General features: G+C 53.0%; 5 protein-coding genes across 5 annotated transcripts; 2 read left to right on the top strand and 3 right to left on the bottom strand.

Annotated features, from left to right (window-relative positions):
• Positions 1 to 394: 394 nt before the first annotated feature.
• On the bottom strand, positions 395 to 1,123 carry COCVIDRAFT_12094 (hypothetical protein; the record flags this gene model as incomplete). The annotated part of the gene is made up of 1 exon (XM_014705765.1): positions 395 to 1,123. One exon carries the CDS (start codon positions 1,121 to 1,123, stop codon positions 395 to 397), a length of 729 nt encoding a protein of 242 aa, XP_014561251.1.
• A 551-nt stretch (positions 1,124 to 1,674) lies between these two features.
• On the top strand, positions 1,675 to 3,420 carry COCVIDRAFT_86792 (hypothetical protein; the record flags this gene model as incomplete). The annotated part of the gene is made up of 1 exon (XM_014705884.1): positions 1,675 to 3,420. One exon carries the CDS (start codon positions 1,675 to 1,677, stop codon positions 3,418 to 3,420), a length of 1,746 nt encoding a protein of 581 aa, XP_014561370.1.
• A 3,565-nt stretch (positions 3,421 to 6,985) lies between these two features.
• On the top strand, positions 6,986 to 7,261 carry COCVIDRAFT_87014 (hypothetical protein; the record flags this gene model as incomplete). The annotated part of the gene is made up of 1 exon (XM_014705883.1): positions 6,986 to 7,261. One exon carries the CDS (start codon positions 6,986 to 6,988, stop codon positions 7,259 to 7,261), a length of 276 nt encoding a protein of 91 aa, XP_014561369.1.
• Positions 7,262 to 8,673: 1,412 nt separating this feature from the next.
• On the bottom strand, positions 8,674 to 10,797 carry COCVIDRAFT_87024 (hypothetical protein; the record flags this gene model as incomplete). The annotated part of the gene is made up of 1 exon (XM_014705882.1): positions 8,674 to 10,797. One exon carries the CDS (start codon positions 10,795 to 10,797, stop codon positions 8,674 to 8,676), a length of 2,124 nt encoding a protein of 707 aa, XP_014561368.1.
• Positions 10,798 to 11,454: 657 nt separating this feature from the next.
• COCVIDRAFT_33708 (hypothetical protein) lies at positions 11,455 to 11,750 on the bottom strand (the record flags this gene model as incomplete). Its single annotated transcript, XM_014705881.1, has 2 exons — positions 11,455 to 11,505; positions 11,544 to 11,750. 2 exons carry the CDS (start codon positions 11,748 to 11,750, stop codon positions 11,455 to 11,457), a joined length of 258 nt encoding a protein of 85 aa, XP_014561367.1.
• Positions 11,751 to 14,011: the final 2,261 nt, after the last annotated feature.

Raw genomic sequence — 14,011 nt, 5'->3', positions numbered from 1 at the left:
AGTTGGTTGCGAACCAGACCGTGAATTTCGTCATGATCATCGAGGAACATAGAGAGCTCCACATGGTCAGCTTTCCAGATCGCTACGGCCAACCTCGTTGGCGTTATGTTTTCTTTTGCTGGTCCTTAGCAGTCCTTGCTGACTTGTACTAGCAACAACATCCAATGTAAACGCGTAAAGGATGTACAGTGCAGCCTTGGGCATGTTGCCAGCTGAGTCTGAGTAATTGCGTTCCAGTATTACCTGTAGTTCGGGTATCATTAGTGTTGCGCTTGTAATCGATCCGAATGTCACAACGTACACGCCGGCGTGACACTCAATCCAATAGTTTCACCATAGACCCTTCTTGCACGCCACAACCTTGGACGTGTAGTGTAACCTGATCTGGCCAACTTCAATAGTCCTGTATGCCCGTTTCGCCAGTCAAGACTTTCTCCTTCCCTTCTCCATCAGAGTCAAAATCACTTTCCATACTCTCAAAATACGCGTCCTGTAAGTCCCTCTCCTGCTCGGGGTCATCGTACTTGGGATTGCCATCCACGAGTTTTGCATAGTCAAAGTCGTCGTCTCCGCCTCTTAGGAAGCGCTGTGTCATCTCGTCTATCCACCAGGCCTTGCCCTCCTCCTTGCTCATGGGTATATCGTCCTTGTCCTCTTCTATTATCTCGCCCTGTGGCCCGCGGGTATATGTAAAAAGCGAATTGGGGTCTGGTTGCGACAGCGCATCCTTCTTCGCCTCGGCGCGCCACAGGTCTGTCGCCATCTGACCGGAGAAACCCTTCTTCCGGCCTTCGGCTTCGCGTTCAGATGCGGTTTGGAAGCGGCGGATTAGGCGATCGTAGAGTAGAGGGTCGGCGAGCTCGAGAGAAGAGTCGGTAAAGTACTCGGGATGTACTTCGAGGTAGCGTTTGCGCCTGTTCTTGGCCTGGAGTCGCTGGGCCCGTTCGTCTTGTTGGTGTCGCATCTGGTCGCGGAGAAGAGAGTAGTCTACGGTATTCTCCATGGCGACATCTTCATTCGCGCTGGTGGGTATGATGTCGTCGGTGTCGGGATTGTTGTGCGAGTCTGCGGGGTGCTTCGCAGCTTCGGGCGCATCCGCAGGTCGGAGAGCAAGAGGCGCCATTGTGGGCGGTGCAGTCAGATATGGCATACTACAATGTCGAAATCCGGCGAATATATTTCTCCTGTAATCCCGCACGATGCATGGAGAGTGAGGTGGGCGCGGGCGCAAACCGTCCCGCCATGCTTGGTAATGACGCCACAAACGTGCGCCACAAGAAACAGGGTCCGCAGGGCCCGTCTAGTCGAAACGTGCCCAGTCGAAACAAGACCGCCTTAATGATCGACCGTTTCATCAGGCCCGAAGCCAGGAACAGCTGGCCTCCTTGGTTATTAACTTCAACGTCTTCCCAATTCTTATCCTTCCTCATTCCCTTCTTTGACCCTTGTGCGTCGTCATAGTTGCCCTTATTTTCTTGTTCTTCTCTGGCTAGATTCGCTGTGCGGATATACGGTCCGTCTATAGTGGGAAAAGAGCTTGGAACTCCTGCTTCATTTACGCGACATCTGGTCTTTTTGGACTGTACATATCTTTTCATTTCGTGGTCATAACTCATCGCCTTTCTTTCCTTGAGATCGTGTCCTACGTAAAGAAGACGTCTTACATCTTTCGCCATGTCTTCAAAACAAAAGACACAGAAAAAGCCAAAGGCTGCAAACAAAGCAGCACCACAGACGCAGAACGCCTCAGCATCAACAATCCTTCTAAGCGTGGGCCGAGCAGCAGCACTTCTCCTAATCGCCGGTTTTGCTTCTCCAGTCTCTCAGCTAAACTTATCGCCCGTCTATGGATCCATTCCTGCATCGCTGCATCACCAGCGGACCATGACCATTGTCGCTGTGGCAGCTTTGTTGGTCCGACGAGGACTCAAGAGCTATGTATCCGCAAATGTTTCACAGTACATCGCTGTAATTGCGTACTGGGCCCCCGTCATACAGTTTCTACTCTTCCCATACAGTGAAAAGATGGGAATTGAGTATGGTCCCATGGCCATTGAGTTATTGACATACTTTCCGTTGCTTTTCTTGTCAATTTTCGCTGCTGCCGATCTACTGGAATGCATCGATATCAGCGGCTTGAATCCCTCTCCGTTGAAGGAGATTGTTATTCCTACTGCTTCGTACTTTGCTGTTTCCACCACAGCCAAGATCAGCAGCGCACTCATCCCAAGCTTCATCGGCACATCGGTCTACTTCACTCGCATTGGCTTCCAAATGCTGCTCGCATCCGCGTCTGCCTTCTTCAGCCCCTCACGCGTCATTCTGCTCGCGTTCCCTGCTATCTTGCATACGCTTTGGACCAACCCGCACCATCCGTCAACTCATGGACTCCAACTCGCAAACTCGACTCTACAAGCAACCCAAAACTACACCCTTCTTGCTCGACAGGAATCAGTTACCGGCTACGTTTCAGTGGTCGAAAGCCAATCTGAAAGCGCCTTCCGTCTCCTTCGATGCGACCACTCCCTTCTAGGTGGTGAATGGCTCGTCACCCCAGAAGCGTATGCCAAAGGCCAGCGACAGCGCGAGTCCATCTTCGCCGTCTTCGTTTTGCTCGAAGCTGTCCGACTTATCGAACCCCCTGTCGCATCTATCCCAGCCGTGGACGAGAGCGAGAAATCTGCCCTTGTCATTGGTCTCGGAATCGGCACTGCGCCCAACGCCCTGATTGCTCACGGTCTCAACACAACCATTGTCGAACTCGACCCCGTGGTCCATTACTACGCAACCAAGTACTTCAACCTCAGCCCCAAACACAACGCCGTCATTGCCGATGCTACCTCCTACGTGGCCGAGAAGTCTGTCTCTGCCCCCGGAAGCTACGACTACATCATCCACGACGTCTTCACCGGCGGTGCAGAACCCGTTTACCTCTTCACCACCGAGTTCATGCAGGGGCTGTACAACCTCCTCAAGGACGACGGCTTCGCAGCCATCAACTATGCTGGTGACCTTACTCTCGGAAGCACACGCCTGGTCCTCAATACCATCCACGCCATCTTCCCCGCCTGCCGCATCTTCCGCGATTCTCCCGCCTCCGAGGAGCGCCAGGATGGCGACGCCGATTTCATCAACATGGTCATCTTCTGCGTCAAGAACGACCATGGTCTTGGAAAACAAGGAATTCGTTTCCGCAACGCGAAGCCTGCTGATTACCTGGGTAGCATTGCGCGTCGCAACTTTTTGCAGCCGCAGGAGAATCTCGAGGTCAAGTATGAGTATGTGCCCAAGGAGGATGGGGGTAGGGTTATGGGAAATGCCGATGTGGGCGAGTTGGAGAAGTTTCACAAGGATGGCGCGGTTAGTCATTGGAAGATTATGAGGACTGTGCTTCCTTCTGGTGTTTGGGAGATGTGGTAGGCAAAGTTTGTGTTGTGTAGTTTTTTGTGAGAGGGAAATGGAGAAGTTGGAGTGGGAGAGATGAGGAAGATAGGGGGAGTTGCAGAGGAGATTCTGCCGTATATAGTTGCATAGACGATGTTGTTGTTTACTAGAAATATTGTATTCTTACTTGCTACATACCGTACCGATTCGATAAATTGAATATTCCTTCACATCTAATCCGAAAATTGTTACAGCAACACTTGACTGATAATGAATCACCCAAGAGGACTTCTGTTCCTCGGCATCGTTGAAAGTGATTTTATATGGTGATTTCTCGTTAAAATAACTGAATCTAATATGTAAAACATAATGCTTATTATGTTGTACCTAGGACCTATCACCTTTTTCCAAACTTCAAAGTCGCTTTTGATATCCGACATGCGCACACTGGAGATAAGCTATCCCAGCGTTCCTTGAACAGCAAATTCATTACTCACAATAACGAAAATGCCAACAAGAGAGTATATCTGTATCAACTCTACCGTGAGATATATATAACTCATCTCCGTTCAGCAAGACTCAAACGATGTACCACCATAGTCAGATGATCAGTGACGCCGACTGAATTTGCTAAAATTGGAATGAAACTTATAGTATTGCGGTCTGGACAGTTCCAAAAGGTTGCAACTGCAGAACATGAATCTCATCTTATACTTTTGAGAAGACTCATGCTTAACAGGGTAGGAGTCAATTTGGAATTTTTGGGGGAGGATACGCTGAATTGAGATTCTGACTGGTGACTTCACGATTTGAATAGCACAAAAAGCTTGACAGAATTAGATAATGTTAAAGTGCGTATGTTAAAGATTGCTCTGAGGCGCGGGTTACATATAGCGGTATGTAGACTGTGAATAAATTTGGATGGGGTAACGCTATAGGGATTTCGGACAGATGGGTGCAAGCAAGTTTCCGCAAGCCGGGAGCTCTGAATAGTCCGCAAGCTCTTCATTCGACATTGTCTATCGAGACTGAGACACTGCGTCGGAATCACAGACTGTCACACAGAGCTGTTAACATCATACATTTGATTCATCTCATCAAAGCACCACCATCACACATTTCTCGCTCCCCTTCCATTATGCTCATATCATCAACTTTACTTCCCTAATACACTTATATCATTCCATCATAATTATCAATGTCGCCAGGAACTGTTCTATAGTGCATAAAGCCTGGTAGTACTAGAAGGCATAGACCCATAAGGAGAAGTGGGTGAGAAGGTATATGAGATGCACACTCTGTTATACCAAAACTGTTTGATATTGTATCTTGCGGTACGAGAGAAGTACCAGTTCAAGTACACTTTGATCATTCACATAAAGTATGACTTGATATCTGAGGGATTTATCGTATACGGACGAGAGTCATGCTGCTAAGCTTACAGATAAAAAAGACCGATATCAAAGCCGACCGTCCTACTCTATTAACCATGCATCCTTGAAAAAGGCAAAAAGAATCCCTTCCAAGTTAGACAATCCCCAACGACGATCTTTTACACAAAGAATCCTTAGTGCCACCAAATACCCCAGCTCAACTAGCTGCAGTGCGGGGGGGAATTATGTGGAGATTGGCAACATCAGCCTAGCCGATCGATAAAAACAGATTCCTTTAGTCCCTAACCATTCTGGAAAGCCGTAAAAAAAATCCCCTAGCCAGCAATCAACCCGATGACATATCGCTTCCATAGTTCTCCGGTCCAAACCAATCCAAACACGACAACTCCTTCCGAAGAAACCACTACACACCATTCTTTACCTCCGAGGCCGAAAACGCCAGCTTCCCGTCCACACACACACACATACGCACCCCCACGGCCCCAAATTCAAGCCACGCTTCGCTCGCATCGGTCCTTCCCAGACTCGAAAACCAGGAAATACCTCTTTGTTTCCAAAAACGCCCGGAGCGTGCTGATCGGTGAAAATGTAGTCATAATAATCAAACCTACGGAGGGAACTATCAAACCGCTTTGTACAACGCGGCCGTAGGCCCATCCCATCCTCGCGCGTGGCGCACGCACGTACGCAAACCCCAATCAGATCAGCAAAGCACACAACAAAACGCCCTACTACGCAAAAACGCAAAAAAAAAACCCCCCAGCCCGCTGAGCTACTAGAAAACTGATTGCGAAAAAAAGCAAAGAAAGAAATGCTAGTAGTAAGTTCACCGACCGTTCCATCGCGCCCAACGCGCAAGGAAAGAAAAAACCCCCATACTTGACACTCTACACACGCCGTTATTCCGGTGAAACAAAAAAAACCCTCACTCCCACTCTCCCTTCAATCCACTCTACATCTCCGTCCCCGCGTATACACTCTCCCATACCACTTCTCTCACCGGACATACACTCCCTCGCCGACTTCTAAAAAACGCCCCCCCCCTCGGAGCCATATGCACATGCACATGCATACTACTCTCACCCCCCACTTACCCGCCAATCCTCACACTAGCCCGTGGGCACATGTCAAACTTCCGCGTGCGTACGCACCAACCCTTTCCCCCCGGGCGCGAAAAAAGAGAGACAGAGTAGTGTATGTAGTGTAACAAGCCTTTTTAGTCGCAAGGGCTTGATCGCGATAAGCGCTGTCTGGGCGGAATCTTGATTTTCTCTCTTAGACTAACTATGCGGGACTTGACTTTGGGTTGGACCGGTGTGTGAGTGGTACATATGCGAATGCAGGGGGGGGCACAGCGTATGCATGCGTGGATGAGATTTTGTTGACCTATAGTATACTACTACTACTACGTATGTAGAGAGAGGGGAAAGGGGGGAAAGAGCGGCGTGTTTGATCGGCGGCAGTGGTGGTGGATAGGGATTTGGTTACCCCTTGTATGCGTATGTGATGGGCATTATGCTTTGAGGGAAGGGGAGGTGAGCGTGTTGTGTGATTGACGATGCATTTGCTGGATCGTCGGTCGGGGTTGGAGGACACGTGTATTGTGCGGGATTTACTGAGGGATGCGTTGCTTTGAGGATTAGGGATGGGGGAGCGTGCGCTGCGTTTTTGCCCGTGTGTGCGTGTAATATGTGAGGGAAAAAAGCAAAGAAAGCGGGCAGATGAGTATGGGATAACTACAGGATCGTGGCATGTGGGGAAGACGATGTGCCCCGTTTGAGGGCCGCGCCGCGGGGGGGTCCAGCTGCCAGGAAATAAGGTTTGCAACGTTGTTACCGTACATTTGTCTCTTTTTTTGCTTCCTTGCTTCTTTGGTTGCGTTGCTTTTTGTGGCTTTACTATGTTTGCGGGTAATAATGACAGCTTGAAATGGTTTACGAATTTGGTGAGGCAATTTTGTGCAAAAAAAAAGGACATTGGTATCTTCGTTTAAGCTGACAAGCTCTGCAGTTTCTGTCTTTACCGTATTCAAGTGCCGTTGTACTATTGTTCCATGCTAAGGGAAAACACGAACCATTTACGTGGACATGACTGGTACGGCTCTTCCCGGCATCCTTCTTTCCGTGGTGTGCTCTAGTTGGCAACAAAAATGGAGGGCACGCGACGCATGAGGAAAGAGAAGAACAGAAGAATGATAGGATTGCGCAATGGACCCCATGGTGCGCCTCGAGGCGAGTGCGGGAGGCGGGAATCAGAAAGTCGGGCAGCGGCGTGTTTTGACCGCTATTTTCCTCGTGTTTTCCGCATGTTGCTCGACCTGCAGGCCGGACAAGTCGCGTGATGTGACGAAAGGGTGTGCATTGGGGTTTGCATTGGGCGGTGGAACAGAACACATGAGTAGGAAAAAAAAGTGGCCTGTAAGGCTTGCCAGATTACTTTTTGCTAGGTACCCCGCTGACGTTGATAAGCGTCAAAAGCGCTAACAAGGTGATATGCAGGGTGTCTTCGGCTTTGCTGGATTAACATTTCCGATTTGTTGACTGTGCTGACTGGGTGGTGTTGATAATGCACGAGTGTGTACTACATTTGCATGGTGTACGATAGGTACCGTGTCGCTTGGTCGCATATTCCTCTTGGGGAACACGGGCAGCATCTCGCTCAAGCCTGCCACTTACTCTCAAGTGACGTCGTCAACGGATCGACCTGGAACTAATTCTCCTCCGCCCCTCCTCACGCCCCGCTTTTCCAAATGCCCACGAAGACGCTGCGGAAAGGGAAGAAAAACGGCGTCGAGGCGCGATACGCGGCCCTATGCCATGCCGACATTCTGGCCGCAGCCTACCATTGCACCCACGTTGTCACCACGAGACATCCGCTTTGCTCGTCAGATGGGCTGCGATGCCAACCCACAAGTAGCCCCGTTTTCTTAGGTGGAGATCCTCCACCCTCTGTAATGAAATGCAGACCCATGGCTGGGCGGGCACAAATCCAGATCTCGCTTGGTGATTGGGCCAGAGCACCCTGGACCCAGCGATACAGCGTCTTGACTCTGGCTACCGGAGATGGATGCGTCTAGCGAAAAATTGCCAAGCTGGTACTGCAGCCAGTTGCACATGTTGACAAGGCTGGTGTTGGCTGGGCAGACACCTCGCTCCTTGGACTGCTAAACGCTCCTGCCCTTTCAAGTCACGCCACCTGTTTCTTTCTGCCCGTCCAACTCTCACCACATGTGTCCCAATCCTGTTCCCATGCTGGCTGAGACGACACAAACAATCAATTGTCCTGCGCCAACGCTTGTGTCGCACCCTCGTGCGGCTCGGCAACATGTCGGACAAAAATGCAATCTCCCTCCCCCCCAGCGCGCACCCCCGGAAATTTATGCCCCATAGGTATTGACGGGGCTAGAGGTTGTCGGATGCTTGCAATGTGTCAAGGTAACGTCGTCAGAGCCGCGGCGGCGATTGAGCGGAAGATCACCAGGGGCTACCTGTTAGACGCTTGCGCCATGCGGCCGAATCAAGCGCGCTGATCTTCAAATCCTGGGTCCATCGGCACTTTTCTGTAGGGCCACCAATTGCAACTTTGGTTCACGGCACACGGCTACGATAAGCAACGTGCAACCCGTGGCCATCGGAGCAGGAGCCATGGGAACCAAAGTTTGCAGGGGAGCTTGGCATCGTGGCATTCGCTATCTGCTTGGTGCATGCTGTCTGCCGTCTGTGGATAAGACGATCGGCATGCTGCTGCTGCTACTACTACTACTGCTACTCGAAAAGAAGAATGCTGCGCATCAAACGCGCAGAGATAACAGACTGCGAATGGTACCCCGCCATGCTCGCGCCAATGCAATGCAATAATTATGGTATAAAAGTGAGCAATATACAGGGGGACATGGTCATCGTTCGCCCATGTCAAAGCGGTGGGTAAATGCCTTTCCAACCTTATTCTCAGGCTTGGGAGGGACGTGGTGATGCAGATACTTCTTAGGCGCCGCCGTTCTCGCACTCGACGCCTTGGAGGCATCAAAGGTAATCTTGGGCTCCTCGTAGGATTCCGGACAGCAGCAGCCAATGTTCTTGATGCACGTCGTCTTGAGCACATCGCGGATCGTGATGCGCTGCGACGGAATGGGATGTAGCATCTTCAGCATCAAACGTTTGATCGACGGGGGCTCGATTAGACTGAATAGTTTGCCGCACTTGGGGTGGCCGTCGGGGCCATCGAAGATCTGTCCGTCCGGATGGGCTTGCAGCCACTGGTCCCAACCCTTTTTGAATCGCGCGTAGTACTCGAACTCTGGCTTGGCCGCTTGCCATGGACAGCCACCAAACGTCATGGTCAAGTAGACAATGGCAGTTGACCATATATCCAGCGGTCGGGGGTCGTAGCTGTGGTCCTTTTTTAGCACTTCGGGAGCAATATACGGCAGACTGCCGCAGATGCCAGGGGCTGAAAGACGAATGTGTCCCATATTTTTGCCGCATTCTCCGCCAGAAGCGCGCAGGCCAGGATGCTCGCCGCTAAAGACTTCGGCAACGCCAAAATCCGAGATTTTTAGATGGCCTTCCTTGCTGAGAAGCAGGTTTTCCAGCTTGATGTCTCGATGGGCGATGCCGTGGCTGTGCAGGTAGTCGACGCCGCGGAGAAGTTGCTTGAAGAAGCACAGCCGGTCATCCCGGCTATAGTACCCTTCTGGCCCACCGGCAAAGAGCTTACGCTCTACGAGCGAGTAGATTTCCCCATATGTGCAAAACTCCATGACGTGGTTCCAGCGGCCGCGGTTGGTGCATAGGCGAACGGTCTCGACAATGTTGGGGTGATGCAGACTCTTTGCAATGCTATACTCGGACTTGATCTTGAGCACATAGTCTTCTTCCGTCTCTTCTTTATCCCTTTCTCGAAATTCCTTGACTGCGACCAAGTCCTCTTCCCTGGTAATGCCTCCTCTTCGCGCCATGATTCGAACTTCAGACGTTGCCCCCTTGCCCAGTATCCTTCCTCTTTTCCCCGGCATCAGGCTCGAGCTCTTAAACTCCTTGTCTAATTCACACCAATCTATAATGAAATCGTCAGGCAGGTTAATGCTAAGGCGTCGTGCTTTCATGCCTACACCCTGGGCGGCAGGCTTGGAGAAGGTGGCCAGCATACCAGCAGTAGGCTTTTCTGTACTCTCGCCCGTTCGTGGCACTTGTTCTGTGCTGGCCGACCGCCTCCGCAGGAAACCAGTCTTTTTGGTAGTCGTGACACTTCCGCTTCCAGCCCAGGTGATGCCAGGCCTGGGCCTGGACATGTTTCCCAGACCGGTAGAAGATATGGGCTTCTTGCCAAGCTCTGGTCTTTTGTCGGTCGAGGGCCTGCTGCTAGTTGAGCCAGACAAGGGCGGAGAGCTTGCACGAGAGGACCTATCGGAGCGTCTGGTTAGAGAAAAAGTACTTAGCCTCTTGCTCTGGCGGGGAATGTCGACGGCCGGGGTGGACAACTCGGCTGGGCCATCGATGCCGGTCTTGACAATGTAAGTGTCGGTGTCTGGCTTTGTTTTTGGAGACCTGCTTGGCGTGGAGAGATTTGACGTCTCTGATTGACTGGCGCCGTCCTTTGATGCGTAGCTTCTGTGCAATTTGCCACGGAGCAGGCTTCCGACACGCTTGCCCAGTCCACGCCTCTCGGGGGGCGACTCACGCTCGGGCGGGTGGGATGTGTGGGTGTCTGGTGGGGGAAGGGCATCTTCATGAGAAGACTTTGATGGCGTGTCGCTGGGTAGCGGGCGTGGGGTAGCAAAGACATCGTCTACCGAGTCATCGTCCGGGAAAGGGTGGTGAAAAGAGGGGCCATCGCTGCTATGGCTGGTGGGAGTGAGAGGCTCGGCAGGCTCGCTGGCGGTGCCTGTGCTCTCGTCCTCCTCTTCAATGGCAAAACGGTGGGACTGGGAGCGTGAATCGCGATGACGCAGGCGGTCGGAGAGGGTTGGCTCGTCAAAAGAAATGGATAGTTGGCGCGGCTGTTCGGCGAGCACGGGCATGGCGAGTGGGGAGAGAGGGTTTGTGCAGGTCCGATTGGCGAGCAAGCGGGCGTGAATGGGTGTAAGAGAGTGTGAAGGGGGAGGGCTGCAGGGCCTAGTGCTTGTGGTTAGGCTCGCTGGAGGGGACTGGGGCAGTGATAGCAGGAGGCCTCGAGCGAACTGCAATCGTGCAGATAGAGGGTGGGCAACAAGAGCGGAGTGTGGTAAAAGTGTTGGGCTCGTGGCAAAGCCATTCACACAACGTAGGAGGGAACAAGCGTGCAAAGGCGCGGGTGGGTGTTGGCCGGTCGAGGGCGCCGGGCAGGGGATGGGACAGGGTGGGGACCAAAGTAGCCGCAGCAAGTTTGGCCGGGGGAGGAAGAGGAAGAGGAAGAGGGAGAGGGAGAAGAAAGTCGAGGTTGGGGAATACGACGATAATTTCCCCCAGATGGCGCAGGCGGTGATGGCCCCTAGAGATGCAGAGGGAGCAAGGGCAGCCAGGGATTGGGGCTTTGATATGTGCGCACTGCAGGACCCTCGACCCTCGACCCTCGTCGCGCTTGGCTGCTCTTTTCCCCCCCACAGCACGACAGGGCAGGACAGGACAGGACAGGACAGACTTGAGTAAGTAGAAGCCGACTACTCACTAGGCCATGCTAGGCGGGTAGCACACTGGGGCTAGGCCGGCCTGCTAAACTCTCTGGCGCAATGCATCCATCCCATCCCTCGCTGGCTCCATTGCTCCATCCATCCATCTACCTACCCACCCATCCACCCAATCCATCCATCCACCCATCATCCAACCCACCGACGCCCGCCCCGCCGCCTCCTCCGCCGCCGCCAAACCCCCACCCCCCAGCTGCACGCCGCATGCACGTCTTGCGACACCCCCAGCTGGCGCCCTTCCTCAGCACCCTCACAGCGGGCCCTCTGGTCGCCGGCGGTTCTGGGTCAGCTGTGGCATCGTCATCCATGCGTGCCACGAGACAGACTCATGACTGACGGGGCTCGCTGTCGGCATGGCCAGTAGGGATGGCTATCTGGCAGGACTGTGTCGCTGACTGGCAGGGCGGGACGCGGTTACTGCAAAAATGCCGCACGACATGGCACTCTGGACGTCGGCCGGGGCTGGGCTAGGCCGTGGCGGGCGTCAGCAGCCTGCTTTGGCATCACGGTGCCATGTAGATAGTAGGTACATGCGGACATAGGTAGGTAGCGAGGCAGTGCGGACATGGTCGCCTCGAGGGTAGTAGTCTACTTACGCACTCATGTATTGGCCTGGCGGGCTAAGGGCCGGTGCTCAGGCCCTATGCTCAGGCCCCCTGCTTCCGCCCAACCGCCATTCGCTGCTCTCGCGAACCCGTCTCTCCGCCCATGTGTGGGCGCATGGATGGATGTACTATACATATATACATGCGTCCATGTACAGCCAAGCACACATGGACACGGAGGCGTGGCTGCGGCATTCACAGCATGCTGTCGACGGCTTTGTCGTCTGTCTTGACCAAAAGCTTGCACGGCCCTTGACCTCCTCATCCGACAACGGGCCAAGCAGCCACCACAAATGCAAAGGACAATAAGCCCATTCCCCCACCGTCTTGGTCAACTGCTCGCTCTGATGACCACGCTGGCCACACTACTGTCGTCATCGGCACACGCTCCATAGTGCTTCCCCCCAGCCTTCTGCGCACGCACGCTCACGCTGCTTGATTGTCCGCGCCCTCAGAATAGCGGGGTCGGCGTCGTCTCCTGCAGCCCGCGTCCGCCTGCAGTCCTGACACGGCTCCCGATGACAAGCATATGCACTGCATCGGCTTTTGCTTTCAAAAGCATTCGTGTCAACACCGCCCCCCGCCTCTGCCCCCCACGCGTCCACGAACCCATCCGACATGTCGCGCCTCACTCTTACCTACTCTCCCTCTCCGCTTCGCACACTACTCGTCCATTGGGTATCCCGCCCTCAGAGCGGTGAGTTTCACACAGACTTGTAGTCAACCGACTGGTTTCCTCATCCCTCGCCTCCCCACCCGCCCGCGCGCACACACATACACGCTGCACCTGCAGTAGTGCCCTGCTGCTTCTTCTGACCGCAGCCTTTGCATTTGCCTCGCCTACGAGCCCCGGATTCTCAGCCCATGGGGTTTGGCGAGATCGACGGGAAATCATGACACCAATTCCTTCGCCTCCGCGCACGCTGCCAACATCGGGAACAACTCACTGGACTCCTAACCCGTTTGCGCCCTGTACCTAAGCACAGACCTACTACAACTCACCCACACCGATCCCGATAGAGTAACAATCTAACAAAACACCGCACGTGGTACAAGCTTCAGTCATTCGCCTAAACCCACTCTTCCCACCGATTTGCACCTGTCTGCATCTCTCTCGCCTTGGCAGTTTCCACCAATGTAAACGTTAATTGCTTTTACTGTAACCCTCTTGGCACGTTGGAGGAATTCGGTTTCCGCGCTTGGCACTCAACAGTCAGCCATCTTTGCTTCTTTCGCTAATCTCGACGACATGGATATCCTGTGTGTGTGTATATACCGAAGCTCAATCATGACTCACCGGTTTTGTAATTCTCATCAACTTCTCCAGGCAGGCCACATCCCTCTTGGCTTCATCACCACCTTCTCGAAACCCGTCCGAGATGAGATGATTGACATCCACCGTCATAGTGATGTCTCAATCTCTCGCGCCCTATGTCACCTCTGCAGCAATGTAACCTAAGAAACCCTAAACAGCTCAACACACCAAAGCACTTGAGCCAAGATGTTACTCCCATTACACCATACGTACGCACACACACACATCAACCACTCGACACAACCCGCCAAGGCGCCCTACTTCTTCGACATTGCGGAACCCGGGCTTGTCACCAACAAGACTCCGATGCCAACAAACTCAAGCTACTAGCCTCCCTCCCCCGTCACACTCCCAATTGCCTTTTCGGGGCCTCTCTCAGTCCCGACCAGCGTACAGCTTGTGCGGAAACAGCCTGCCAAGCTGATCTACTCGTCTTGGCAACGATCCTTTGTCATGGACTCCCCCTCCTGCTTTAGGCGCGAGATCTGCACTTTTCCGCTGCACAACACCTTCGACGGGTGACATCCGGCTCTTGTATTCTGGTCTTGGCTTTTTTTTCTTCCCGCCCATCAATCCCATGGCCCAATAGTTTGTTTTTTGCAGTTTCCGCACATCACTGTAACCCCCCTTTCCCCCGACACTGGATAAA

Source organism: Bipolaris victoriae (genome assembly GCF_000527765.1).
Source record: "Bipolaris victoriae FI3 unplaced genomic scaffold scaffold_6, whole genome shotgun sequence".
Lineage (NCBI taxonomy): Eukaryota > Fungi > Ascomycota > Dothideomycetes > Pleosporales > Pleosporaceae > Bipolaris > Bipolaris victoriae.
Note: the sequence above shows the minus strand (reverse complement) of the source record. Positions and strands in the feature narration are given on the sequence as shown.